Source organism: Cyanistes caeruleus, chromosome 21, assembly GCF_971803275.1.
Source record: "Cyanistes caeruleus chromosome 21, bCyaCae1.hap1.1, whole genome shotgun sequence".
NCBI classification, from domain to species: Eukaryota; Metazoa; Chordata; class Aves; order Passeriformes; family Paridae; genus Cyanistes; species Cyanistes caeruleus.
The window spans coordinates 594,060-620,198 of record NC_141721.1 but is presented as its reverse complement, the minus strand read 5'-3'; the positions used below and the strand labels follow the sequence as shown (position 1 = coordinate 620,198).

Below are 26,139 nucleotides of genomic sequence, written 5' to 3'. Positions count from 1 at the left end.
CACCACGAGAGTTAAAATTCATCTGGGGCCAAACTGAGTGCACTCACACACACAACACACACACACCAGGAGAGTTAAAACTCCCCATCTGAAGCCAAACTGAGGGCACAGCCATGGATCTGCTCCTTCAGCCACCTGTGAGCTCAGTTCCAGGCTCAAAGCCCCGAGCAGGGCTGAGGGACACCAGTGCCACCTGCCCTGAGAAATTCCCAGCTCCCTATAGAATGTGACCCTTCCCGTGCACTCTCGCAGCCTGACTGCATTCAGGAGGTCACACTCATCCCTGTGTAAGAGCAGAAAGAACTCTAAGCTGCTCAGTCCCTTCTCTGGCAGACCCCAACACAACAATGTGCTCTCCTGCAGCTTTTCAGACTCAGCCCAGAGCAGGTGAAGCCTCTTGAGCTGCAGGAAGTGTTCCTGGAAAAGCTCACTCAGGAGCAACAAGGATCCATTTCAAGGCTGTCCTACTGAACATTCCATTCTTTTCATTTATCTGGCAGAGTGTTTCTTGCAGCACTAAATTAAATAAATGCCCTGACCTTATAAACCCTCATTTACAGCCAGCAGTGGCTCCAGCAGGATGCTGCTCTTCCCTTCCCAGCACAGCCACAGCAGCTTTCCCAACAGGATTCAATTCCTATTTAACATGCAGGCTGCTTGCAGAAAAGGCTGTCTTTTATTAGCACAGTTAAATAAAAATAAATGAGAAAGAAACTTTACTACTCTCAAGAGAAAATCTGAAATATAACACAGCAGCTTTTAATCTGCCTTCCTCTTCCTGGAGAGTCCTGGTGATCCAGCAGAAAGAAGCAGCAGGGAAAAACCTACAGTTAATCCCTAGCTGGTTGTACAGGTGGAAGATTAAATGACATGGAAAATGCTGTTGATTCTACCCATTCTTCAAATTATAGAGACTTCAGGAGATTCACAAATTCAGAAGAGCGAGTCATATTTGGCTTTTCCTAAGGCAAACAGACTCTTCCTAAAACATCCAGGGTTTCTGGTTTTTTCTGCAGTTTGACAGAACCCAATCTCTTCCATCTGAGACACCTCTATGAAACTCTGCTTAATCCTGATCCTGCCAGCTCTGCTCCTGCTTTCCTCTGATACAAATCTCCACAAAGGCTCCTGAAGACTCTCCCACACTGGTGTGAACCTGAGGCAAAGCCACTGCCTGGAACCAATCTCAGCTCAATTTATTACAAGACTTTACATTCAATTCCTGCTTAAGCTAAAAATAGTGTGGGCCCATCTAAGCACACAGAGCTGCTATTTATTTTGTGAAATGGCTTTACAGTGCTGCATTAAAGTCTGGGTCTGTCATAAAAATAGGTTCTCTGGCTTTCTCTATCACAACACTGAGGTTTGGCAAGTTTTTCTTTAAACATTTCATGATCACGTCTGCCACTGAAATGACAGGAGAGAGAAATGGGTGTAAGAGTGACCAGCAGAGCAGCAGTGGAGTCAGTGCATCCCTGACAGCCCAGGGTGGGCTCTGTGCTGCTCAGGACAACGAGGCTCCTGATGAAACACCCATGGACACCAGGAGCTGCAATAAAAACCCCCTGCAGCCCACTCTGGGACGGCACCCTAAGGGCTCTTTCAAAAATAAACAAAGTTCATCACGTGCCAAAGGAGAGCTCAGACAGCAAGGACTGATCACTGCCACAGCACAGGAATTACAGATGAGCTGACATCTTAATGAGGTGCTGATTCCAGAGCTCCCATCCAGGGATGCTCAAGGGTGCAGGGTGGGTGAAGGGGCTGGAGCCCCAGGAGGGGCTGAGGGAGCTGGGAAGGGGCTCAGCCTGGAGCAAAGGAGGCTCAGGGGGCCCTTGTGGCTCTGCACAAGTCCCTGGCAGGAGGGGACAGCCGGGGGGGTTGGGCTGTGCTGCCAGGAACAGGGACAGGAGGAGAGGGAACGGCCTCAGGCTGGGCCAGGGGAGGCTCAGGGGGGATTTTGGGGAAATTCCTTCACTGAAGGGGTGGCCAGTTCCTGGCACAGCTGCCCAGGGCAGGGTGGAGTCCCCAGCCCTGGGGGGCTCAGCAGCCCTGTAGCCTCTTTGTATTTATGAAATGAGAAAAGGAAACAGAGCGTACCTTTGTCCATCGGCAGAGCTTCACTCCAGAATGGCTCCCAATGAGTTTATAACCTCAAAACAAAGCACAGATCATCAAACAATTGAGTTCAGCCTGCAAGAACTGACACACAAAGTACACTAAGTGGTACCCAGAGTGACTGACACCATGGACTCAACGCTGCTGTTCCCCACCAGCCCCAGGGTGACAGCACCAGCAGTGGCACCCCAGGACCTCGGCCAGCTGGAAATGGTTTCTTTTAGCAAGACGTGTGCTGATACTGCTGAGCCTGCTCTGAGCCAGGTGCCCAGGGGACTCCTGCACGGCCAGGACGGCAGAGCCTGTCCAAGCCAGGCTGTGAGAGCAGGACAGGGAACCAGGAGCATCTCCCTGGCCCCAGGCCATGCCCCAGAACCCGGGATCCTGGTCCCAGCCTGCAGGATGGGAGCTGATTCCCAGCACAGCTGCGAGGGCACAGGAAGGGAACACAACCAGGGCTCAGCCTGAACCCCACCTGAGCCTCAGCAGTGCCACCCTGCTGGTTCTGGGGCAGCCACGGTGAGGGAGCTGCTCCTCCACAGCCAAAGGAAAGCTGGGCTCAGATCAGCTCCTCATTCCCCAGCCAAGATAACACAATTCCATTCCAATGGGTCCAGCAGGATTAATTGCAAAACGTTTGTTAAGCACTAAGTGCTATTATTACCCAAACTGCTCAAGTGGGGTTATATTCCTCTTTGAGAAAACTGCTTAGAGGCCAATATGTCTGAAGGATTAAAAGTCCCTTCAGAATCAGCATAAAAATAAGAGGGATTTGAGACGCCTGGCTGTGTCCCTCACAGTGGCATTCACACGTCACTGGCCTGGCTGTCCCCAAACTCAGCACCTCTCAGCTTCCTATTGCACCCTGCTGCTCTTATTAACACTTTCAAGGGAAGGAAAAATATCAAATTTTAGCTATCAAGTCTTCTTCCTGCCAACCAGCACAAACTAAACAGGGAAAAAGCCCTCAGCACAGCAAACTGGCCTTCAGCTCCTCCACAGAGCAGCAGCACAAGAGCCCTGCCCTGCTCAGGTGTCCCTGAGCAGCTCTGGCACAGCAAGGTCCCAGCAAGAGCAACTGCATCCCAAAGTGCCTGACACCTGCAAGGACACGGAGCCAGCCAGGAGCAGCAGATGCCACAGCAGCTGCAGCAGGCAGAAATTCAGCTGTGCAGGCAGACAGGGCTGACAGGGAATCCAACCATGCTCTGCTCCTGCCACTCAAACCCAGCAGGGACCTGCCCAGGCTCCTCTGCCCACTCCACCTGATGGTGTTTGATCCATCCCCTCACACTGAATATTCAGGCACAGTGACCTCTGCAGTGAGAAGGGCTGGAGAGGGGCTGGGGACAAGGGATGGAGGGACAGGAGCCAGGGAATGGCTGCCAGTGCCAGAGGGCAGCGCTGGATGGGATTTTGGGCAGGAATTGTTCCCTGGCAGGGTGGGCAGGCCCTGGCACAGGGTGCCCAGAGCAGCTGGGGCTGCCCCTGGATCCCTGGCAGTGCCCAAGGCCAGGCTGGACACTGGGGCTGGAGCACCTGGGACAGGGGAAGTGTCCCTGCCCTTCCAGCCCAAACATCCAGGGATCCTGTGACAGCCCTGCTAAGACAGTCCCCAAAGCCACGTGCAGTCTTGGGGACACTTTCACCTCCGACTGGCTGAGAGCCAGAAGAGGCTGGTGCAGGTTCCAGGGGCACAGCCACACACACACAGCTGAACGTGGCTGGAGCCCAACACCTCCCTGCCCTGGCTCTGTCCTGCCTCTTTCTGCAGCTTTGCTCTGCAAACAGCTTGTCCAGCAAGGTCTAATCTCAGCTGAGAGCTCCCTGCCCTGCTAAACTGTGTGTGCTGACAGGATTTGTGGATGAGAGCTGAAAAGGTGCTGCATTCATCCTCCCTCTAACACAGCTGTCCAAGGCACACTCTGCTGCTGTCACCCAGCACAGCCCAGGCCTTATTTTCCCATTTCTCCAAATCCAGCACCAGCAGTCATATAAGATTATTTTCTCACAGATCACTCGTCAGTAACAGCAAAATGGCTGCTTTCAAATGGGTTCTGCAGAAAAATTACATTTGAAATAGGACATGCCCACCCAGATCTGCCACTGAGCTGTTCAAGGGAAGAGGCTGCAGCTGAACTGAGCAAGGTGCCAAGCTCCAGAGCTCCTGCATTTTCTCTTGAGCTCCTTACATCAACTTCCACCATGTGGAGCACCCACAGGTTCCTTTAAAGGCCAAGAAAACTGTACATGTTCAACATCAAAAGAGTCTTACAAACAGCAGGCAGCTGTGAGGATGAGAGGGGGGTTACTCATCTCTGTCACTGCCAGCTGTGGTGGCAGGAGGGAGCAGCAGAGGTGGGCACAACTCCTAAAGCCACAGAACTGGGAGATGTGTGGTCACCCAGCGCTGGCTGCTGGCCATGCCAAGCTTCTGACACTTGGGAATGAGAGGAAATACCAGAAACCGAGGCTGGACACTTGTTCCACCCCTGCTGCAGGGGAGCTGAGACTCTCCAGCACTGCAAAGCCTTGCTCCAGAGCAGTCTGGGCCAAAAGAAAGGACAAAAGGTTAAACAAGAAACTGGGAGTGTCCCAGAATCACAGAACTGCTCTGGGTGGGAAAGCCCTCTGAAGTGATGGAGCCCAACCATTGCCCAGCACTGAGCCCTGTCCCCAGGTGCCACATCCACAGGGCTGCCAAACCCCTCCAGGGGTGGGGACTCCATCCCTGCCCTGGGCAGCTGTGCCAGGGCTGGACAAACCTTTCAGTGAAGAAATGTTCCTCAATATCCAGCTCCCTCAGCCCCTCAATGTCCTCTCTGCAGTGAGGGCCCCAGTCTGAGCCCAGGACAGGCTGAGACCTCAGCAGTGCCAGCACGGGGGCACAGGCACATCCTCACTGCAATGTCACAAATGAAACGTGCAAAACTGTCACCAAAGCCAGCCTGAGGGGCTCCAGCCTCACGCCATGGCCATGGTGGAATAAGACGAGCTTTAACCTCTTTTCCATCCAAAGCCAGTCTGGGATTCTGAAATTCTTTATTCCCAGAAAAACTCAAGAAATCTGCAAGCACTTGGTGTTTTTAAGAGCTGCACCTCAGGGCCAGCTTTGGCTGGAGTCTGGAATGTTCTACCTGCACAAGTTTCCTCCTGACCCACCCAGAAGAAGCCCAAAGGTAACAGCCAGAACTGCTGGCTGCTGCGAGCTTCATCTCTTCTCTCTTTTCCTGAGACACTTTTCAGTCATTCAGGGCACATTCCCTTCTCCACATTTCCATTTGTCTGAACTGTCCCCTTGTGTGGGGTGAGTGTCACATTACGAAGATAGGACAGCAAATTTTACCCTTGCCTGAACATATCCTGTACTTTGTTCCAGCTTAGACTTAATTTCAAAGCCCAATACTCTCCAAAGCCCTGCCAAAACCTAAAACAAACCAGAAAAAAGGATTCACCTCAAATATAAATGTGTTTATTTTTATTTTCCTCTGTTATACATGGGGTTATTCTAGCAGCTCTGGTGACACATGAGAGAAGAATCAGCCCCCTAAATGTGATTTTGCCATCTCCTCTGCTCCTGCTCAGGTGCTACAGCTGTGCCAGCACATCAGAATTTCAGTCAGCTCTCCACCAGCTCCTGGCAGCTCTCACACAGTGGGGCTTAAGCATTTTCTTCTGCCTGGACTCCTTCCTTCTACCTGCATGTTTGCCCATTATTTACAGACATTTCCTAAGGAACTTTTCTGTGCCTGGGTTTGGTCACTGTATTTGTTCTGCTCACCACGAGTAATTTGTTAGTTAGCAAAGGAATTTTTAATCTGCCCACAGGCAGTATTTGATTTGTGTGGCACATTCTGGGGACTGCAGCAGTGTCAGCAATCCCAGGGCCAGCTGTGGGCTGCTGGTGCCACCTGGAGTTAAACAGCTCCTGCCAAAGCCTGCCAGACCCCAAACCCTGAGCTCAGAGCCTGCAAACTCCAGCCTGTGCCATGCCTTGGGATCCCATTTCCACACACTGAACACCCCAAAGGCTCAGCACAGGGAGCCAGGCTGAGCTGGGCACGAGAGCTGCAGGCACTGCGAACCTCAGCCCAGGAAGGGCCAGCAAAAGCCACCAAAGCTTTTAAAAACCTCAGCTCCAGCTTGGTGAGCACTTCAAAAGCCCAGCCTTCAGTATTTTCCTGAAGTCAGCCTCTTGCCTGCCCTTCCCCACTAAAAGGCACAGGCCAAAGCACAGCTTTAGCTGCAGCACAGAGTCAGAGCACAAGTGGCTGCTGAAGCCCAGGCTGTTTCAGATAAGAGCTGCCTCTTAATGCACCACTTGTCTTTGGAGACAAGTAAAATAGAGGTGTGCTGGGCACCCTGGGGCTAAATTGTAGCCTTCCTTAACCAGTAAGGACAGAACTAACTGGACTGCAGCAAAACTGTCCTTGTGGGACACAATAATTTATCCAATGTCAGCCAGGGTCAGCTTTTGGCATCATTAGCCCATTCCTGCTGTGCTGCCAGGCAGGGACAGCAGGGATTTGTTTGGTTCTGTTACAAGCAGGAGAGAGCAAAGCAAAGACCATGGCAGAAACACACTGTGAACAGCTTCAGAAATCTTGGAACCAGGGACTGGTCTGACCTGAAGGGACCCAAAGCCCATCCAGTGCCACACCTGCCATGGCAGGGACACCTCCCACTGTCTCAGGAGCTCCAAACCCCATCCAGCCTGGCCCTGGGCACTGCCAGGGATCCAGGGACAGCCCCAGCAGCACCCTGTGCCAGGGCCTCAGCACCCTCCCAGGGAACAAGCCCTTCTCACCCTGCCCTCTAGCATGAAGCTGCTCCCCCGTGGAGCCTCCTTGGCAAACACTCAGCTCTCAGGGCTTTGGGCTCGTTGCTCCTGTCCCATTCCTGCCCCACTGAGGGAAGTGCGTCAGCGCTGGCCTGGGGCTGCTGCACAGCCCCTGTGACACAGCAGAGCTGATGGAGGTGCCTGACACTGAGACACATCATGTCTGAGCTCCAAATAGCTCAGGCAGGCAGTGAACAATCCCTCTGCCAGCTGCCAGCATCCAGCAGGACGTGGTTGGCTTCAGCCAGACCATCAGCATCAATAAAACATTTGGCAAATCCAGGAGCAGCTGTGACTAATGATGGCACCAACCCCAGCAGGGCACAAAGTCATGGTCAGTCCCTGAGTCATGAACAGCCTGACTGGAAGGGACCACAGAGATCACCCAGCCCAGGCCCTGGCCCTGCAGACACCCCAACAATCCCACCCTGGGCGTCCTGAGAGCTCCTGCAGACACCCCAACAATCCCACCCTGGCCATCCTGAGAGCTCCTGCAGACACCCCAACAATCCCACCCTGGCCATCCTGAGAGCTCCTGCAGCTCTGGCAGCCTCGGGACCATTCCCTGGGCAGCCTGGGCAGTGCCAGCACCTCTGGGGGAAGAACCTTTCCCAAAATCCAACCTAACCCCCCCCTGACACACAGAAAGGTGTTTTGGCTGGGCACTGATGGAAATGGAATTATGTCTCTGGCTGGGACTTCCAAAAGCAGCTCTTGCTGAGTACCTGTTACCCAGGTATCTGCAGCTCCAAGGGCTCACACCTCTGCAGCCCAGCGGGGAGGCTGCTGAAGCCAACATGCAGTGCCAGGGCTACAATAAAAACCTTTGCCTAAGCACTGCTCCCTTTACCTCCAGGAAGGTAAATTGCTTTGAAGGTGAATCTCCAGTGAGCACCCACCATGGTCTGAGGAGATGCTGCTCCAAGGAAAACCTCTGTTATGCAACTGCAGGATCAAAGAACAGCTCTCCCTGAACCACTAATGCTCATCTTCCTTCTCTTGGGCTAATTATGCCCTCAGGGATACTCTTGAAAAGACACTGAGCCTACACCCAAAGAAACCAGTTGGTACAAAATAAATGAGATAATCTTTTGACTACACTGCACTTGTTATTTTAGGGGAAATGATGCTGAGGGAAGAAGGGAATTGTTTTATTTTTGTAGCCACAAAAGCCTTCCTGGTGTGTTATTTACAGGAAAAAAATGTTACATGACATAAAAAAAAAAAGCAATGCAGCTTCTCTTTTTCACAGCTGAGTGACCACTGAAGAATTTGGTGAGCAGCAGAGGGAGAGCTGAGAGAGGCAGCTGGGCTGTAACAGTTTAGAGTTTTTGAAAGTGCAGATTTATGGAAGCAGATCCTGCCAGTGGCTCCAATCCTGGCACGAGCATGAGCACTGCAAGAAGGGAGAAATGGGGACCCACTTGTCTGGATAATGAATTCCCATCCCTGGAGTGCCACCAGGAAATCAGAGCTCTCTGGGGAGCCTTTCTTGAGTCAAAAGAATTACACAGGAAGGTAACCTTCCCTCCAGCACTGCTTTATTTTCCAAGTGGCCACTTTGTATAAAAGCACGGTTCTATTCCCACCCAGAGCAGCAGGGAGTGGTGGGACTGAGCCAGGGGAAATGCTCCCAGCAGCACACACAGCACAGGGCCAGCACACACAGCACAGCACAGGGCCAGCACACAGAGCACAGGGCCAGCACACAGAGCAAAGGGCCAGCACACACAGCACAGGGCCAGCACACACAGCACAGGGCCAGCACACACAGCACAGGGCCAGCACACAGAGCACAGGGCCAGCACACACAGCACAGGGCCAGCACACACAGCACAGGGCCAGCACACAGAGCAAAGGGCCAGCACACACAGCACAGGGCCAGCACACACAGCACAGGGCCAGCACACAGAGCAAAGGGCCAGCACACAGAGCACAGGGCCAGCACACACAGCAAAGGGCCAGCACACAGAGCAAAGGGCCAGCACACACAGCACAGGGCCAGCACACAGCACTGCCCCATCCCCTGCTTTCTTCGGGAGTAACCAAATAAACAAAAACAAAAGGCTGCCACCTTAAACACAAAACCAAGTAAAAGATAAATAAAATACAGTCAAATACATGACAGAGTATCCCTCTGTGAGCACATCCCAACCCCCTTGGACACGTTCCTGTGCTGCCTGCTCTGGGGACTGGGGATGTCCAGAGGCCCTTCCAGCCCCAGCCATTCCTGCCTGATGGAAATTCCCCCCTCCCACCCCGAGCCCCTCTGCCAAGGGCAGCACCAGGGCTCTGAGCTGTGCCCCAGCTGCTCCGGGCAGAGCCTCACCTTGTTTTGTGAGTGCCTCCCTCAGGGCTGGGGTGATCATCTCTCTCCTCTCAGCCTCCTCCTTCCTCCAAGCTCCAGCAGCTCCTGCCTCCAGCTCCCGCTCTCTCTGTTGGAAGACAGGGAATTACAGCCAGTTCCAGGCAGGAATCAGCTGCTGGGCTGAACAGAGCCCAGGGCCCCACAGCAATTCCAGCTCCCCTGTAACCCTGCATCTCACCCCTCTCCCCATCAGTAACTCAGGACAGTAAACTGCAAAAGGAACACTCCCAGTGTACCAGATTTGTCCCACCAACACTGCAATAAAATTCCCAAGGATATTTTAACCAGTAGGGTGTGAAATCTCATCCAAGAGTGGCTCCACGTTTCAGGAGTGCTCAGTAACCAAACCAGGGTGTGCCTGGAGTGCCACTGTTAGCTCACAGAGACAGCAGCCACCTGCACCACCAAAATTCAGCCCCAGCAGGAAAGGGCTGCTCCCCCTGCCCCACAGCCCCCTCCAGCCCAGGGAAGTCTGGCTTCCAGCTGCTCCCACACTCAGCTAAGCCCTGGGCATGAGTTCCAGATACTGGGATAAAGTCATAGGCAGGAAAAGCAAACCCTGGCACGTAACAAGTGGTGACTCCCCTGCTGTGTGAGTGTCACTGCTGAGACTTTATGGGTATTTATTGTTTCATGTCTGCACAAAGAAGCATCAAAGTGGAAATAATTACTTGGATATTTCATGCAACTTGTAATCTGTCAGTCCTTTATGGCTTTTATGGAAGGAGTTATGGATAAACAACAAACAAAAACCAGCAGAGGACATTTTGTCTTGACAACACTGAGGCTATTTCACATCCAAGCCTCTCTTGTGCCAAAGCCATGGAAAAGTTAATGGAAATGCTTCCAGTTTGAGTCTCCCACCAACTGCCAGCATCACTAAGGAAACCAGTGCTCCTGACTTGCCAAACTGCTCTTCACAAACAGGGAGAGGAGTCTGGCTGCTGCTGCACATGAACAGACTGGCTCTGTACCTGAGCAACATCTCAGGAAATAAAAAGGGCCTCAAAAGAAAAATTCAAATATTAAAACACACACACACAGAGGTTCAAGGACAAAACAACTCCTAATAAACACTTGAGAAGGAAATTGGAGAGTGAAACATTTAGGAACAGAGATTATTACCTTCCCTACTCATTTTGGATAAAACTGTGCTCACAGTCTCAGGGATGTTGTTCAGAAATGTGTTTTTCAACAACCAGTATCACAACATGGTCCTTTCTAAGGGAGAAAGCTGTATCCACCTTCCACTTCCTTCCACTCCGCTTCCTGAGCCCTTAGACAGACTCCATTGGTTTCTGTAACACATTAAAACTCCCCTGGAAGCCTACATCTGATAATTAATTGTCATTTAACGGGTTTTAAAGCTCATTTCTTGAGCTTTGATCTTAATTTATCAGCAAGACTCCTCAACAGTAAAATATTAATATTGCTGGGAAAGCTTCATGCATAAGGAAGGAAGGAGATAATAGATGAAAACTTCGTGTTCCAAGTGTTAAACACAGCACTTGTCGTGCCACGAGCCATCACCTGCCCCAGGCCAGGTCACTCTGTTTTACCCTGCCCTGTGAGACCAGGACAAACTCCTGCTGGGGAATGGAATTCACTGCACAGGGACTTTTACTTCCTTGCTTCATAAACCTTTCAGATCTGCTATTGAGGGTTGGAGAGAAGGGAAAAACGTTAACTTTGCACAAAGCAAACTTCTCCAGTTGTGGTGATTTAGTAGAAAGCCCTGCAGTAAATCCAAGGCAAATCGTTGCCTTTCCATAACAAATCAAGCAAGCAGTGACAAGAGCCAGTTTTTCAGGCCCTTGAAATATTTCACTGCCAAAAACTGGAGGTGCAGCTCACAAAGGAGTGAGCCCAGAGATGAGGAAAACCTCTGGACCCACCCCAATTCCTTGGGAGGCTCAGCACAGATCCACTGCAGGCCAGAAGGGGCTGGTTCTGAATAGAGGCAGCTGAACCTCGGCTGTGATGCCCTGCTCTGCAGCTGAGGGGAAAAGGAATCCCTTCCCTTTCCCTCACACAGGCAGCACAACAGGCAGAGGCAGCACATTCCCAAGGCAAGGAAAACACAACTTCCATGGACCAACAGCCCCTGACACAAGTGAGGGCATCAGCATTCCCTGCCCCAGCACAAATCCCAGTGCCAGTGCTCCAAAGGGCTTCCTCCAAACCTGCCTTCCACCCCCAGGGGACCAGCAGGAGCTGCCACTGCCACTTGTCCCCCTCCCTGAAGTGCTTTCTGCAGAATGTCCAGGTGCCCGACAGCTCCCCGTGTTCCCCACTTCACCCATCACTCTTCAAACTCATCCTGCAGGGGGGAGGAAAATAAAAAAGGCACCAAAACTCCACACAAAGGCTGAGGAAGTTGGGGCTGCTCAGACTGAGGAAGAGGAGGCTGTGTGGAGACCTCACAGCACCTCCCAAGGTCTGGAAGGGCTACAGGGAAGGCAGAGAGGAATCCTGCATCAGGAACTGGAGTGACAGGACAAGGAGTAACAGGTTCAGTCTGACAGAAGGGAAATTAGGGTTACAGACTGAGGAGAAATTCTTCCCTGGCAGGGTGGGCAGGCCCTGGCACAGGTGCTCAGAGCAGCAGGTTTGGAGCAGCCTGGGACAGTGGAAGGTGTCCCTGTCCTTGGAACCAGATGAACTTTAAGGTCCTTTCAAAGCCAAACCACTCTAAGATTCTCTAAATTAACTTAATTTAGCACTTCTAGCCTCCTGGCTCTATTGACCCATGTGCCATGGCAGGGTAAAAAAAGCTCCCTCAAAAGCTTTTACTCTCAGAAAAAAATTTACACCCAATTATGCCTCAGCTTCTTTCCCACTTAACCTCCCAGTGGTCAGACAAAGGAAACCCTTGGCCTTGCCCTGATTTACAGCCTCATCCAGCTACAAGCTCCAGGATCTTTTCCCAGATGAAAAGCACAAGCATTAAGCAAACAGGAACACAGCAGGGCTGGAGCCAGCACTGACAGAACAGCACTGAGGGAACGCTGGCCAGGCTGTCAGGAAAAGCTGCCTGGCAGCAAGAAGGATTAGCAGCACTTCCCCAGGGGCTGGGGAATGAACTGTTAAAGTTCATGAATTACACGAAGAGGAGTTAAAGTTCAGGGAGCAGAGCTCTGGAGGCAATGCCCCAGGGACAGGACAGCAATGCTGGCAGCTCCCCTCACTCAGCCTTGTCTGCCAGGGGCACCTCTGACAAGAAACACGGGGGGATTTGGGGAGCTGATGGGACAGCAGGCTGCCCACAGGAATGGCATTCCTTTCCTTACAAAACACAAGGGGAAAAGGGAGCCCAGTGCCCCATTCACCCCTGAACACAAGCACAGCTGCTCAGTGTCCTGGCTGTCCCCATGTCACTCAGGGGTGCTCAGTGTCCTGGCTGTCCCCGTGTCACTCGGGAGTGCTCAGTGCCCTGGCTGTCCCCATGTCACTCAGGGGTGCTCAGTGCCCTGGCTGTCCCCGTGTCACTCGGGGGGTGCTCAGTGTCCTGGCTGTCCCCGTGTCACTCAGGGGTGCTCAGTGTCCTGGCTGTCCCCGTGTCACTCGGGGGTGCTCAGTGTCCTGGCTGTCCCCGTGTCACTCAGGGGTGCTCAGTGCCCTCCCTGGCTGTCCCCGTGTCACTCGGGGGTGCTCAGTGTCCTGGCTGTCCCCGTGTCCCGGCAGGGCTGGAGCAGTGCCCAGGAGCTGCTGCAGCAGCCGCCGTTCCCTTCTGCCCGCTGACCTCTAGTGGTGAGCACAGAGGACACAGCAACCATGTTCTCCACGAGCAACTGCGGTCCTTTCTCGCTCCAGAGGGAAGCCAGAAGGTTCCCCAGGCTTCCCTCACGAGTGGCAGCACACAGGCAGATCCCAGCTCCGGGACAGGTTCTTCAATAGCTCATATTTTACTCCCCCTCGAACCAAACCCTACAGATTCAAATCCAGCCAGTTCATTTGAATCAGTCCAGCTGCTCAGTGACCAGGACCTGGCCATTCCATACCCCCTCTAACAGCAGTACCTTTGCTTTCTTCATGTGGCCCATGATAGTGCCAAGATCTTCAACATCGATAACAGAATCTGTGCCTCCAGCTTCCTCCTCACCACTGCTTTCAAACAATTCCTCTGCCTGTGGGAGAGAGCAGAGAAAAAAACTAAGAATTTATCTCACTGTTAAATGTAAAACTAGGCTCACCAGTGAAATGAGCTCTCCTCATCAGTAAAGACCACTGAAAATAGACAATAGCCTACTAAAACCTGTAGGATGGATATGGAACCCTGAACCCCCTTAAAACCAAGTGTCTTGCTGACAGCAAGATTTATTCCTCCTGCAGCAGCCAGCACTCCCTAACCCAGCCAGAAGAACCACTTACTTTCCTATAAAATTCAACCCAGCAATAACTTCCAACCCACAGTTTGAGGGAGGATTAAAGTGCCATAGCAGCTGTGGATCCTGCACTGGAGAGCAATAGAGTTGATGTCTTAGTCAAAATCTGCAATCAATGAACGCTCCAGAAGAGAGAAATGATTACAGGCAGACACACAGAAAGGACATACAGGGCTTGCTCAGGTAACACGCCCCAGCTGCCTTTGGAAAACCCTGGGATGCTGGCAGAGCAGCTGAGCATCACCAGGTTAATGGCTCACAGGGAACTGAACACTCCCCTTGGCCTTGGTCCTGCTGAGAACCCAGCCTGGCTCCCTGGAGCATCTGTGCCCAGCCAGGATGAGACTCCCTCATCACACAAATGCCATTCAGCCTGGGTCTATCACTGATCCTTCCATCTGGACTGCAGGAGGAAGGGGAAGAGCCAAACAGTGCTCCAAATGAAATAAAGCCTCGAGGATTGTGGCTGTACCTCAGTATCCTCGTGTTCCGATGTCCCAGGTTCATGGTCCGAGCTTTCCTTGCTCTGCTTCCCTGAAGATTTGCACTTTCCTTTCTTGCACTTCCCACTGCAGGGCTTCTTTTCACCTTTGCAGAGCACCTGGAGCCGAGTGAGGAATTTGGCTTTCCAGGCCTCAAAGTCAGCCTCGATGCTGCCGTGCTTGCTCTGGGCCACGTTGCAGTCGCCCTCAGCCCGCGTCATGATCCTGCTGGCACCGAGCATCCACAGCCACCTGTCCATCCTCCTTCCAACCTAGAGCAGCAGGAAGGGCCAGAAAGGAAATCAAACCAGGCCCAAGTGCAAGCAGCCAGCCAGCACCAGGATCAGCCCTGGGAAGAGCCCGTGAGCTGCATGGCACTGCAGGGCTGGGGAGTCCCTCAGCACAGACACAGGGCAGCCTGAACAGCACCACACCACCTCAGACTCCAGTGGAAAATCCCCCTGCTGTCCCTGGGGTGAAGGGATGCGCTCAGGGAACAGACTGCTCTGTGTGGTGCTCGGTGGTCAGAATGGTGACATGTGTGACACACAGCCCCAGCTTTGCAGAAAGCTTTCAAAGCTGGGAAATGAACTCAGGGTCGAAGCACTTCATTCAGCTGAGGCTCTCAGGGAGCAGAAGCCAAGCAGGGAGCTCAGGGGACACTCACTGTGTTGTAGTGATCCACATAGGCCGAGTTCCCCAGCCCGAACACTGCGTATCTCAGGCCTTGCAGGAAGCTTTTCCCAACACGGAAATCACTGCCTGCCTCTTCCAGCCACTTGCAGAACCAGGCTGCGCTCTCCGGGGGCTGCCCCTCCGTGTAGGTGGCCACCAGGAACACACAGATGTTCCTGCTGCTTGTCTGGTCACACAAACAGGACAGGAGAGAAAAAAAACAAATCACTGCATTTTCCAGAACTTTCTTTTAAAGCAGAGTCACAACACCCAGGCAGCTGGGAGAAATCAGAACACAAGGCTGTCTCCTGTTGGGGCGGGATGGTTCAGGTGACAAAGCCAAGGGTGCTGAACAACCTGCACAGCACCTTAAATTGGCACAGACAGGTCAAGCTGAACAGGGATACAGTGACAGAGCAAAACTGGACATCCAGCCCCATCAGCAGCTTCCTGCTCTGGCTCTGAACCTCGCCCAGGGGTGCAGGACACTTGGGGCAGCCACTCTCACACAGCTCACCCGACTTACAGAACCGGCTCTTACAGAGTAACTGGCACAGCAAAACATCCAAGTGGTGCTTTGAAATGCTCAAAATGTAGTTTTTTTTCTGTTGAAGGCAGAATTTGCATACATTTGCATAGGTAGGGAAGCAATTCAACACAAAGCTTCAGGGATTTCCAGAACAACAGGAGGGAAATACAAGAGGGAAACAGCCTTGACAACCCCAGGAAATCTTGTACCTATTAGTGGTGTTTATGCCATACCCACCTCCTCTGCTAAGCCATCTTCTGGATCATAGTCTCCCATGTTAATGACTTCCACAGGCAAATTGAGGGACATGACAGCTTCAGCCAGAGCTTTGGCAAATCTCTGAATAAAGAAACACAGCAAGTTATCAATTACTTCAAGCCACACAAGCCCTGCTCAGCCACAAGACTTCTCCCAGCACGGGAAGAATAATGACACAGGAGGCCTGGACACCAGCACTGCAATTCCTCACATTAAAACAAAAATGGAATATATTGGCTGAGAGTTACAACATTATAATGACTAATACATTATATCACAGACTAACACATTAATTCACAGATACATACACAAATTACATTTCTTCTTGAGAAAGCACCAAAACCAGCACATCTCTCTATGAAGCCTAGCTAGAAAATTAAAATTATAGTGCAAGAGTGAAATTTTAGCTTTATAATCAATCTCCTCTGCATGCCTTGCTTAAAGGGAGGATGAAAATTGTTACTTTTATTTAATTTTTCACTTATTTTGCATGTTGGGCCATGATTGTAACAAGGTAATGAATGTGCAACTCCCAGATCTGTACCATGGGCAGTGTTCCAAGGCAAAGTTCTCAGATCCCAACAATATTTCAAAGCAACTTCACAGATGTCCAATAAAAGTACAGATACCTTTGCTGTGCCAGTCTGAGAGCCATAGAAAATCTTCACTCCAGCAACATGGACCTCCTGTGCCTGGGGGGTGGCACATCCATTTCCCAGTTTGTCTGCTGCTCCCTTGGGGGCAGAGGGATTCCCATGGGATTTCTCACTCTACAAAACAAGAACTGTGTCACACCCAGTCCCTTCTCCGAGGACTCAAAATTCACATCCTGGGGCCACTCTCAGCAATGTTAAAGCATTTTGTTTCCTCTCACACCCAGACAAACACAGCAGGACCTGTTTTCCTGACCCAGGCCATGCTACAATACCCACTTCTCTGGGAGGTAACAGGATCCAACCTCCCAAATGCTGTAGCAGATCTTTACCCACCTGCACAAGGAGGTTTTCAATTCCTGGATGGCCTAACCCCCTCCCATCCCAAAACCAGCCCAACCCTGTCATTAGCATCATGAAAACATGAAGGTGCTAACAACGGGCACAAGCAGAGGGGTTTGGTGACAGAGCAACCCATTCTCCCAGGAAGAGTGTGAGGAGTGTCCTGCTGAGCTCTGCCCCAGCATCAGAGCAACAAGAGCATTTAGTGACCCACAGACACAAACAATCCAGGCTGAGGATCATAACCAGATAACCAAACTACATTTGGGACTTGCAATACCCTCAGCAGGCCCCCAGCAGGTGCCTTTATCCAGTAACTACTGACTTCCACCCAGGTTTTTGGGGTTTTCTCAGAGAGAAGTGCTGACAGGCTCAGTTACCTTCCTTTTGATTCTGGTGGTGGTGAACTGAATGACAATCCAAAGGCTGATCCCAAAAGCAACAGCAGAATAGATGTAAAATCTGTGCAGCCATATGGACACCAGGCAAGTATGGAAGTAGCTCCACGCATCCATTGAGACATCTAAATCTGGAATGTCACAGATTCCTACAGACTGAATATGGAATGAGCACACAGAATAATCACACAGTACCCACAGCCCCACATCATCAGCTACTGCCATTCCAGAAAACAGCTTCTGGCTAAAGACAAGGCACTAGAACTGAATCAAGAATCCTCAGGTGTGTCAGCTGAGCTCCAAGCTAGCATTCCATGCTGTCAGAGGGAAACTGGGTTTTTCCCTGATAGAAAAAGCAGAAAAATACTTGTGCTGTCCAAATGCCTGAAAAGAAAAAGTCCTTGTGAAACATTCAGTGGATCATACTGGCTTTAGGTTTACACAAACCCAACAAACGCAGCTCTCTGGAATGAGAAAGCTGGAGTCCAAGGTGGAAACCACCTGCACAGAGCTTTCTGCTGAACACAACCCTTGCTTACACACGTTAGACATCACACTGACTACAAACAGAGTTTCAAGGGAACATTGAAACGTGGACTCAATTGGAAACACTTTCACAGAATTCTATGATGCAAGTGAAGTTTGACTTGGAACCACCAAGATGTTTCAGGTTGGTTCAGAACATTCATGGCACAGGGCACAGCCAGGAACATGTGGGAACATCTATTTCATATGGAATATTCAGGCACTCCAAAAAGGCTGGTTTGTGATACTCATTGACTGAGGAACACAGCTCACACCCTCCTACTGTCATCTGCAGCTTACATCTTGTTTTTACAGATATCAGCCAAGAGCACAGAATCCAAGTATTCCTCAGAATCCAAGTATTCCTCAGAATCCAAGTATTCCTCAGAATCCAAGTATTCCCAAGAGGCTGGAAACTCGTACTGGCTGTTACTCAAGTTACCAGAGCCAAGGCTTAAGGGGATGCACTTCACCCCTCCAGCAGCAACACTGAGACTCACAAAAGAGCCAAGAGTACTTGCCCAGTGTTCCCAGTTTTACCAAACCAGCTACAGGGATTCCCTTAACCTCTATACAATCTCCTCAAATGCAATAGATGCTACATCTATTCATGACAATTTCAGCTCCAGAACAGGCACACACACACTCGCTATTATCCCCTACAACAACTCCACACCCCCTTGTCAGTATCACCCCTACACACACATCCCATCCTCCTGGTTATTCCTCCTCTCAGGGTTAATTTAATGCCCCTCTTTCCCCAGACACCCACAGTTATTACCCCACCTTCTCCTGCCTCTCAGGGTTATCATTCCATCACCACGCAATACTGAACACCGGGTACCTCTGAGTTACAACCCTGTACACCGAGAGTTAATAAACACCCCACGGGCATTACCCTCACCTCCCTCCAAGCATCCTCTCACATTTATAACCGCACACTCAGGGTTATTATATTCACGGCTATCAGCCCCTACACACATTATTATCCCGCACACACGGTTATTATATCCCCCTTCACGGCTTTCAGCCCCTACACACACACAGTTATTACCCCGCACACACGGCTAGTCTGTTCCTGCATCCCGGCGCTCACACACACATAAACACACAAATAAATACACAAATAAACACACACACACACAAACACACAAATAAACACACACACACAAACACACAAATAAACACACACACACACAAACACACAAATAAACACACAAATAAACACACACACACGCACACAAATAAACACACACACACACAAACACAGCACCCCGGCTCCCCCCGGCACTGACCCGTTCCCCGTTCCCCGTTCCCCGCTCCCCTCACACCGCCATGTGTCGGTACCGGTACCGTTCCCCCGGCACTGACCCGTTCCCCGTTCCCCGCTCCCCTCACACCGCCATGTGTCGGTACCGGTACCGCTCCCCTCACCCCGCCATGTGTCGGTACCGGTACCGCTCCCCTCACACCGCCATGTGTCGGTACCGGTACCGCTCCCCTCACACCGCCATGTGTCGGTACCGGTACCGTTCCCCCGGCACTGACCCGTTCCCCGTTCCCCGCTCCCCTCACACCGCCATGTGTCGCCGTCGCTCCCGCCCCTTCCGGAGCGGCCGCCATCCGCTGCCGGGGCGGAGCGGGCGCCGCCACCATGTCCATTTTCACCCCCACCAACCAGATCCGCCTCACCAATGTGGCCGTGGTGCGGGCACGGCGCGCCGGGAAGCGCTTCGAGATCGCCTGTTACCGCAACAAGGTCATGGGCTGGCGCAGCGGAGCGTGAGTTCCCGGGGAGCCGGCGGGGAGGCGGCTCGGGCCCGGCGTGGGGCCCGGGGCAGGGCCCGTGCGGGGACCCGGCTGCGGACGGCTCGTTCCTCGTACCCGAGGGGAGCCCGTGCGAGGGTCGGCAGGGCCCGGCTGTGGGACAGGGGTCGGCAGGGCCGGGCTGCGGGACGGGGGTCGGCAGGGCCGGGCTGTGGGACGGGGGTCGGCAGGGCCGGGCTGTGGGACGGGGGTCGGCAGGGCCGGGCTGTGGGACGGGGGTCGGCAGGGCCGGGCTGTGGGACGGGGGTCGGCAGGGCCCGTGCGGGACCCGCTGTGGGTTCGGGAATCGTGCGCGGCCCCGGTCCCCAGCCCTGACCCCGGGAGGAGGCGCCGGGCCCGTAACGGGAGCACCGGGCCCAGGCCGGGGCAGCGACAGCTCTGTCCTGGACGGTTCCAGCTCTGTCCTGGACGGTTCCAGCTGTGCTGGAAGGTTCCAGCTCTGTCCTGGACGGTTCCAGCTCTGTCCTGGACGGTTCCAGCTCTGTCCTGGAAGGTTCCAGCTGTGCTGGACGGTTCCAGCTCTGTCCTGGACGGTTCCAGCTCTGTCCTGGACGGTTCCAGCTGTGCTGGACGGTTCCAGCTCTGTCCTGGATGGTTCCAGCTCTGTCCTGGACGGTTCCAGCTGTGCTGGACGGTTCCAGCTCTGTCCTGGACGGTTCCAGCTCTGTCCTGGACGGTTCCAGCTGTGCTGGACGGTTCCAGCTCTGTCCTGGACGGTTCCAGCTCTGTCCTGGAAGGTTCCAGCTGTGCTGGACGGTTCCAGCTCTGTCCTGGACGGTTCCAGCTCTGTACTGGACGGTTCCAGCTGTGCTGGACGGTTCCAGCTCTGTCCTGGACGGTTCCAGCTGTGCTGGACGGTTCCAGCTGTGCTGGACGGTTCCAGCTCTGTCCTGGATGGTTCCAGCTCTGTCCTGGACGGTTCCAGCTGTGCTGGACGGTTCCAGCTCTGTCCTGGACGGTTCCAGCTCTGTCCTGGACGGTTCCAGCTGTGCTGGACGGTTCCAGCTCTGTCCTGGATGGTTCCAGCTCTGTCCTGGACGGTTCCAGCTGTGCTGGACGGTTCCAGCTCTGTCCTGGACGGTTCCAGCTGTGCTGGAAGGTTCCAGCTCTGTCCTGGATGGTTCCAGCTCTGTCCTGGACGGTTCCAGCTGTGCTGGAAGGTTCCAGCTCTGTCCTGGACGGTTCCAGCTGTGCTGGACGGTTCCAGCTCTGTCCTGGACGGTTCCAGCTCTGTCCTGGATGGTTCCAGCTGTGCTGGAAGGTTACAGCTCTGTCCTGGACGGTTCCAGCTGTCCTGGAAGGTTCTAGCTCTGTCCTGGATGGTTCCAGCTCTGTCCTGGAAGGTTCCAGCTCTGTCCTGGACGGTTCCAGCTGTGCTGGACGGTTCCAGCTGTGCTGGTTCAGCCCAGCTGTGGCACCAGGAGCTGTTTGTTCTCCTCTCTGAACACAGCTTTGCTCCTGGCATTGCTGCTTTGCTGGGGGGGGACCTTGGACAAGGCATGGAGTGCCACAGCAAGGGCCAGTGGTTTCAAACTGCCAGAGGACAGGGATAGATGGAATATGGGGAAGGAATTGTTCCCTGGCAGGGTGGGGGGCCTGGCACAGGGTGTCCAGAGCAGCTGTGGTTCTCTCTGGATCCCTGGCAGTGCCCAAGGCCAGGCTGGACATTGGGGTTTGGAGCAGCCTGGGACAGTGGAAGGTGTCCTTGCCCATTCTGGGATTTTTCTGAGTTTTTTACATTTGTCTCTATTTCTAGGGAGAAAGATCTCGATGAGGTTCTGCAAACACACACAGTGTTTGTCAATGTCTCCAAAGGCCAGGTGGCAAAGAAGGAAGATCTGGTTAAAGCATTTGGGACAGATGACCAAACAGAAATCTGTAAGATGGTAAGTTTCACACACTGCTTTATAAAACATGTGAGAAGATCTAGTCATGCAGTTAGGTCAGTTTCTACTGAAGGGTGTTTGTAGAATGCTGCTATAGGTGAAAGTGGTATTTAAGAAATGGGTAAAAAGGAGCAGGAGCTGTGTTTTATAGTTTTAAATTTGGCATATGCATGTGGCTGGAAAGAATTCTGTCTAAGACACAACTTTGCATGCACCAATGTGTCTGGACACAGCCAGGCACAGTGAAGAGTTTTTCACAAAAGATAAGTTATTAAGAATGCAGAGAAACCAAGGGGACAGCTGTTTAACTTTGGAGAGTTCACTTAGGTGTTAGTGACAGATCTCATTTCTTGGACCTTACTCACGGGATATGAACTGTGAACTTGCTGTGGGTGATGAAATTTCAGTAAATCTCTTGAGTCAGCATTGCCGTGGCAGCCAGGAGGGACATCCCTCTCCTGTGTTTCTGTGGTGAGGTTTTTTTGTCTGAAGCCTTTCCAGTGCTGTGTGTTGTAATGATTCACATTATTAATTTGGTTATTGTTTGCTGCATTTCAAGTCTCACCCAACCTATCAAGCAGCTGTCAAACTTAACAAAGTTACTCGACTTGTCACTCTTCAAATGCACGATGTTCATTACCCAATCTCTGTGTTTTGCAGATTTTATCCAAAGGGGAGCTGCAGGTGTCGGACAAGGAGCGGCACACCCAGCTGGAGCAGATGTTCCGGGACATCGCCACCATCGTGGCTGACAAGTGCGTGAACCCCGAGACAAAGCGGCCCTACACGGTGATCCTGATCGAAAGGGCCATGAAGGACATTCACTACTCTGTCAAACCCAACAAGAGCACGAAGCAGCAGGTGAGACCAGCTCCTGCTCTGGGGTGGTGCTGCCCAGTGTAATTCCTCAGCTCTCAGCCACAGAGGGATCAGCAGAGCCCCAGGATCTGAAGCCTGCACAGGGATTACTGTAGCCATCTGGTGCTGCAGAGAAGCAGCTCCTGAAACTCAGGCAATTTGTTTGCTGAGATTTCAGGGAAGGAAGGAAGAAAGAAAGGAAAAAAGCCAACAGTGATACACTTAGAACAGAAATAAAAGGTTTATGATTTATGCTCATTGAGGTGGTATATCAGGTTTACATGTGGGCCACATGGGTTTGTGGTGTTCTGCAGTATAGCTATTTAATTTTATTTCAGACAGCTTTTAAGTGTTCAAAATGATCACAAACAAGAAGTCTGCCTTTTCTTGTTAATCTGTCAAAGGAGCATGATAGCAACCTCCCTGCAGCAGAGTGGCAGTGACCAGAACTGAGGGATGGCTCTGAAGCTGGGGAAAAGGTTCGAGATTCGGGTGCTGGGTTTTAAGCAGGTCTGTAAATGCTCTTTTTATTGTCCAACAGGCCCTGGAAGTGATCAGGCAGCTGAAGGAGACCATGCAGATTGAACGTGCTCACATGAGGCTGAGGTTTATCCTGCCAGCAAAGGAGGGCAAGAAGCTGAAAGAGAAGCTCAAGCCACTGATTAAAGTTACTGAGAGTGAAGATTTCCAGGAACAGCTGGAAATTGTAAGCAAAAAGCAGTCCCTGGGGTTCAGGTTTGATTTGAACTACACATACGTATTTTACTGGGAGATTAGGTCATGGATGGAAGTTGTTTAGATACTGCAGGCTTTCCAGAGATCCTGAATCAGAGCTGCAGTTGGGAATTTTGAATTTCACACAATCCTAGTGATGTGGGCATGAAGCAGCCTTTGGTATCCAGAGATTGCTGCTCCAAGCTGAGGAGTGCACAGTGCAGTTCCTCTTAGCAGTAACCATCCTGCAACACTGATAAGATTTTCTCCTATGTGGAATGTTACTATTATTTATTTGGTGGCTTGGGTTGGGATTTTAAGAGTGGTTAATTTTTTTTTAAGAAGTTGGTGTGAGGTAAAGCAAAATTTGGTATTAAAATCTTCATATGAGCAGATTAGAATCCAGCAATCCCAACTGGCAGAAGCCATGTCCAGCATGGGGAGCTGGAACTGTAGAGCTCTGTGGAAAGATTGTTGCCATACAGAGCTGGTGAACTCTTCAGAGTCCTCCTCAGAAACTAACCAAGATTGTTTTAATGAGAGTGAATGTTAGGCCTTGGGCTGGGGCTGATGGAATTCCAACATTCTTGGCTGACTGATGAAATGTGGAACATTCCAGGTGTGCCTTATCGACCCAGGCTGCTTCAGGGAGATCGACGAGCTGATCCGCAGCGAGACCAAGGGAAAAGGATCCCTGGAAGTGCTCAGTCTGAAGGATGTGGAGGAAGGAGATGAAAAGCTTGAATAACAAAACCTTCCTGCAGCAGATCTGCTTCAACAGCCTCCCTGCAGTGACTGCTGTAGCCACTCTTCTGTTAGGCCTTCATGGTTTTTTCCAATCTCCTGCTGCCAAATATTTCCTGATACTAATCCTTTGGGATTTTTCCATGCAGTGTGGGTTGGGTTTTTTTTATGGTTTTACACTTGCTTGGTTTACAGATGTCTTTGCCCGTAAGAAGATTTTGTGTCAGAGTTGCACTAATGAGGACTCAGTTAGGGTGTGGTAGGAGGTTACTCTGGCTGTGCTTTAGTTTCAGGGTTGCTGCTGAAGAGTGTTGGAGTGATTTGGTGCCAATTGTTTGTACCTTCAGGTTGTCAGTGTTGAGTGGGAGATTGCACTGGTCACCCAGGAGTGGCTTTGTATGTGAGGAGAGGGACCTTGAGAAAAGAGAGCTGCATTTTCACTTCTAAACAGGTGCAAAGTGTGGCTCATGTCTAAAAGTCATTCTCTTGGCAGCATGAAAACTGACTTAGGCTTCCATAATTGGCTGCTTGATAATTAAAAGTACTTCAAAGGACCATTCATAAAGAATTCCTTCACTGGCTATAACAGCACTTGCTGACATAGAGATGATGTTCTCCAAATAACTTATTTGTAGAATATATTTAGCTACATTAGTAAAAACAAATTATCATCTATTTATATATTAGAGATACAGAAATAAATAAGATACTTATTTTTGTTAACAGTAGATGAGATATCCCTGTGGCAAATGCTTTTGTAGGAGGAGGGAGTAGCCTGTGCTTGGGAGCTGCTGCTTTCACATGATAAAATGAATCTCAAACAGGCAGTGGTGGCCTCTGGCCATGGAGCCAGACAGGCTTTTGTTGGACAGTAATTCCCAGCAGGAATTGTTTGTGTGTGCCCCTTTGCTTTCTAGTGCAACAGAACAATTCTGGCAGCTGTCCTTTATCCTCTGTCCTTTTTTTTTGCTGCTCTCTAATCCATGCACGGAATTTCCAGCCAGCTCCTGAGGCATGGGATATAGTTCTTGCTAATTCTGTTAAATCTTGCTGCAGCTGTGTTAAACAAATGATTTGAAGTTAGACTAGGGTATTTCAAATAAAAGGGGAAGAGAGGACAACAACGGGGGAAGGAGATACTAAAAATACAAACCAGCAGGCAAAGCAGATATGGTTCAGTGACTAAAAGCTAAATCAGCAGGAATTTGAGGAGCCTGTAACATGCCATTCCTGTTTCCATCACATGGCAGGCAGCAGGTGAGGAGCTGTGGGCCAGCCAGGGAGATCTCTCCCAGGTGAGCACGCTGCTCTTCGGTGGCTGTTGCCTTCACAAGACTCCCAGGATGTGTCAGTTAAACAGAGCTGGCTTTGTGCTGCTGACCTTTCCTCTGCACCTTTAACTCGTGGTGAATTTCCTGCAGTTCCATCAGGGAGAGTGGAAATGGGCTGGAGGAGGGGAGGTTTGGCTGCAGGGCTGGAGCCTCAGTCCAGGGCTGCCCCTTGGGAGTGGATTTCTGCAGAGCCGATGTGTGTGCACTCGTGCAAGGCCAGGATCAATTCTTTCAGCAGTATTTTGGGAGGATCTGCCTCTCTAGAGCCCGAGTTTTGCTGAGGGCAGGTGAAACAGAGATTCTTGAGCCACTTTATCCATTTTAAAATGCTTTTGTGTGTTCCCAGGGGTTTGAGAGCTGCCTGGGAAGCGCAGGGGTGAGGTGACTGGATGTGCCATGTGGCCAGGGCTCGGTGAGGGAGCTCTGTGTGCACAGGCAGCTCCCCTGGTACCATCCTGGGCTGCTGCCTTCACCTGCCCCTCTCAGCCTTGCTTTGGGAAGCACTGAGGATGATCATGTTGATATTTAGCTTGTCACTGGCAATTAGCACTAACATGCAATTCACAAATACGCAAATGAGATGCTGAGCAAGAGCCCCAGAGGATGCTGTGTCAGTAATACCTGATTTCACAATGCTTTCATTTCTTGGTTTGCTGTGGTTTAACACCTTGAGCACAACAGGATGGCAGCAGGTTAAAGCTCTGGACTTCCAGAACCTGAATCTAAGCTGATTCATGAGCTGGGTGCTAGGAAGGCAATTTCTTTATAAAGTCTTTTTCTGCAAATGCAAACATTAAGGATTTTCTCTGGTAGAGGGAGCTTGAGTTTATTTCTGGACAAGTAATGATACGTGCTGGCATTTCTTGTTATGTTTGTAGTTCAGCAAGAACGTATGGTGAGCATCAGAATAAAGCTCAGGATTGGTAACTGCTTTGTGTTTGCCCATTCCAACGAGACCATAACTCCCTGCACAACGCTTTCCTGGCTAATAAACTGAATTTCCAAATAGCTGGGCATTTCCAGGAGAGCATTGCTGGTGTGTTTGGGTGCACATGCACAAGTGTTTGCCCTGAAATTGTCCTGTTCCTGGTGGGACTCAGAGTGGTCCCTGACAGCTGCCACTGCCACAGTGGAAGACAAAGCTGGAATGCTCCTCTGCCCCCCTCCTAGAGCTCATTAATCAGTTGTTAATGAAGCTGTTCCCTG

General features: G+C 51.4%; 2 protein-coding genes across 19 annotated transcripts in view; one reads left to right on the top strand and one right to left on the bottom strand.

The window, feature by feature from the left end:
* Positions 1-19,774, bottom strand: part of LOC111937628 (S-adenosyl-L-methionine-dependent tRNA 4-demethylwyosine synthase TYW1) — a 50,004-nt gene extending 30,230 nt beyond the window's left edge. For 2 of the 16 annotated variants that reach the window (XR_015278580.1, XM_086859992.1), the window contains exons 1-9: positions 19,266-19,737; positions 17,031-17,179; positions 16,285-16,425; positions 15,635-15,736; positions 14,861-15,055; positions 14,184-14,465; positions 13,346-13,453; positions 9,288-9,393; positions 2,101-2,153 (exon numbers count right to left, since the gene is read on the bottom strand). Coding sequence is in view for 13 of the 16 variants with exons in the window: in XM_086859992.1 (XP_086716118.1) it covers positions 2,101-2,153; positions 9,288-9,393; positions 13,346-13,453; positions 14,184-14,465; positions 14,861-15,055; positions 15,635-15,736; positions 16,285-16,425; positions 17,031-17,165 (1,122 nt within the window). In the remaining 3 variants the exon portion in view is untranslated. Of the gene's footprint in view, positions 1-2,100; positions 2,154-9,287; positions 9,394-9,562; positions 9,653-13,345; positions 13,454-14,183; positions 14,466-14,860; positions 15,056-15,634; positions 15,737-16,284; positions 16,426-17,030; positions 17,205-18,627; positions 18,697-18,868; positions 18,918-19,067 lie in introns of those variants that run through there. The other 14 variants (XR_015278581.1, XR_015278579.1, XM_086859986.1 and 11 more) reach the window with 14 other exon arrangements.
* On the top strand, positions 19,165-25,860 carry SBDS (SBDS ribosome maturation factor). Of its 3 annotated transcripts, XM_086860000.1 has the most exons (6): positions 19,636-19,790; positions 20,138-20,651; positions 20,791-21,286; positions 21,947-22,147; positions 22,686-22,850; positions 23,478-25,860. In XM_086860000.1, exons 3-6 carry the CDS (start codon positions 20,954-20,956, stop codon positions 23,604-23,606), a joined length of 828 nt encoding a protein of 275 aa, XP_086716126.1. In that variant the 5' UTR covers positions 19,636-19,790; positions 20,138-20,651; positions 20,791-20,953; the 3' UTR covers positions 23,607-25,860. The 3 variants fall into 3 exon arrangements, with proteins under 3 accessions (XP_086716125.1, XP_086716126.1, XP_086716127.1); XM_086859999.1 differs by lacking the exons at positions 19,636-19,790; positions 20,138-20,651 and adding an exon at positions 19,165-19,355 and having other exon boundaries at positions 21,157-21,286; XM_086860001.1 differs by lacking the exon at positions 19,636-19,790 and having other exon boundaries at positions 19,842-20,550.
* Positions 25,861-26,139: the final 279 nt, after the last annotated feature.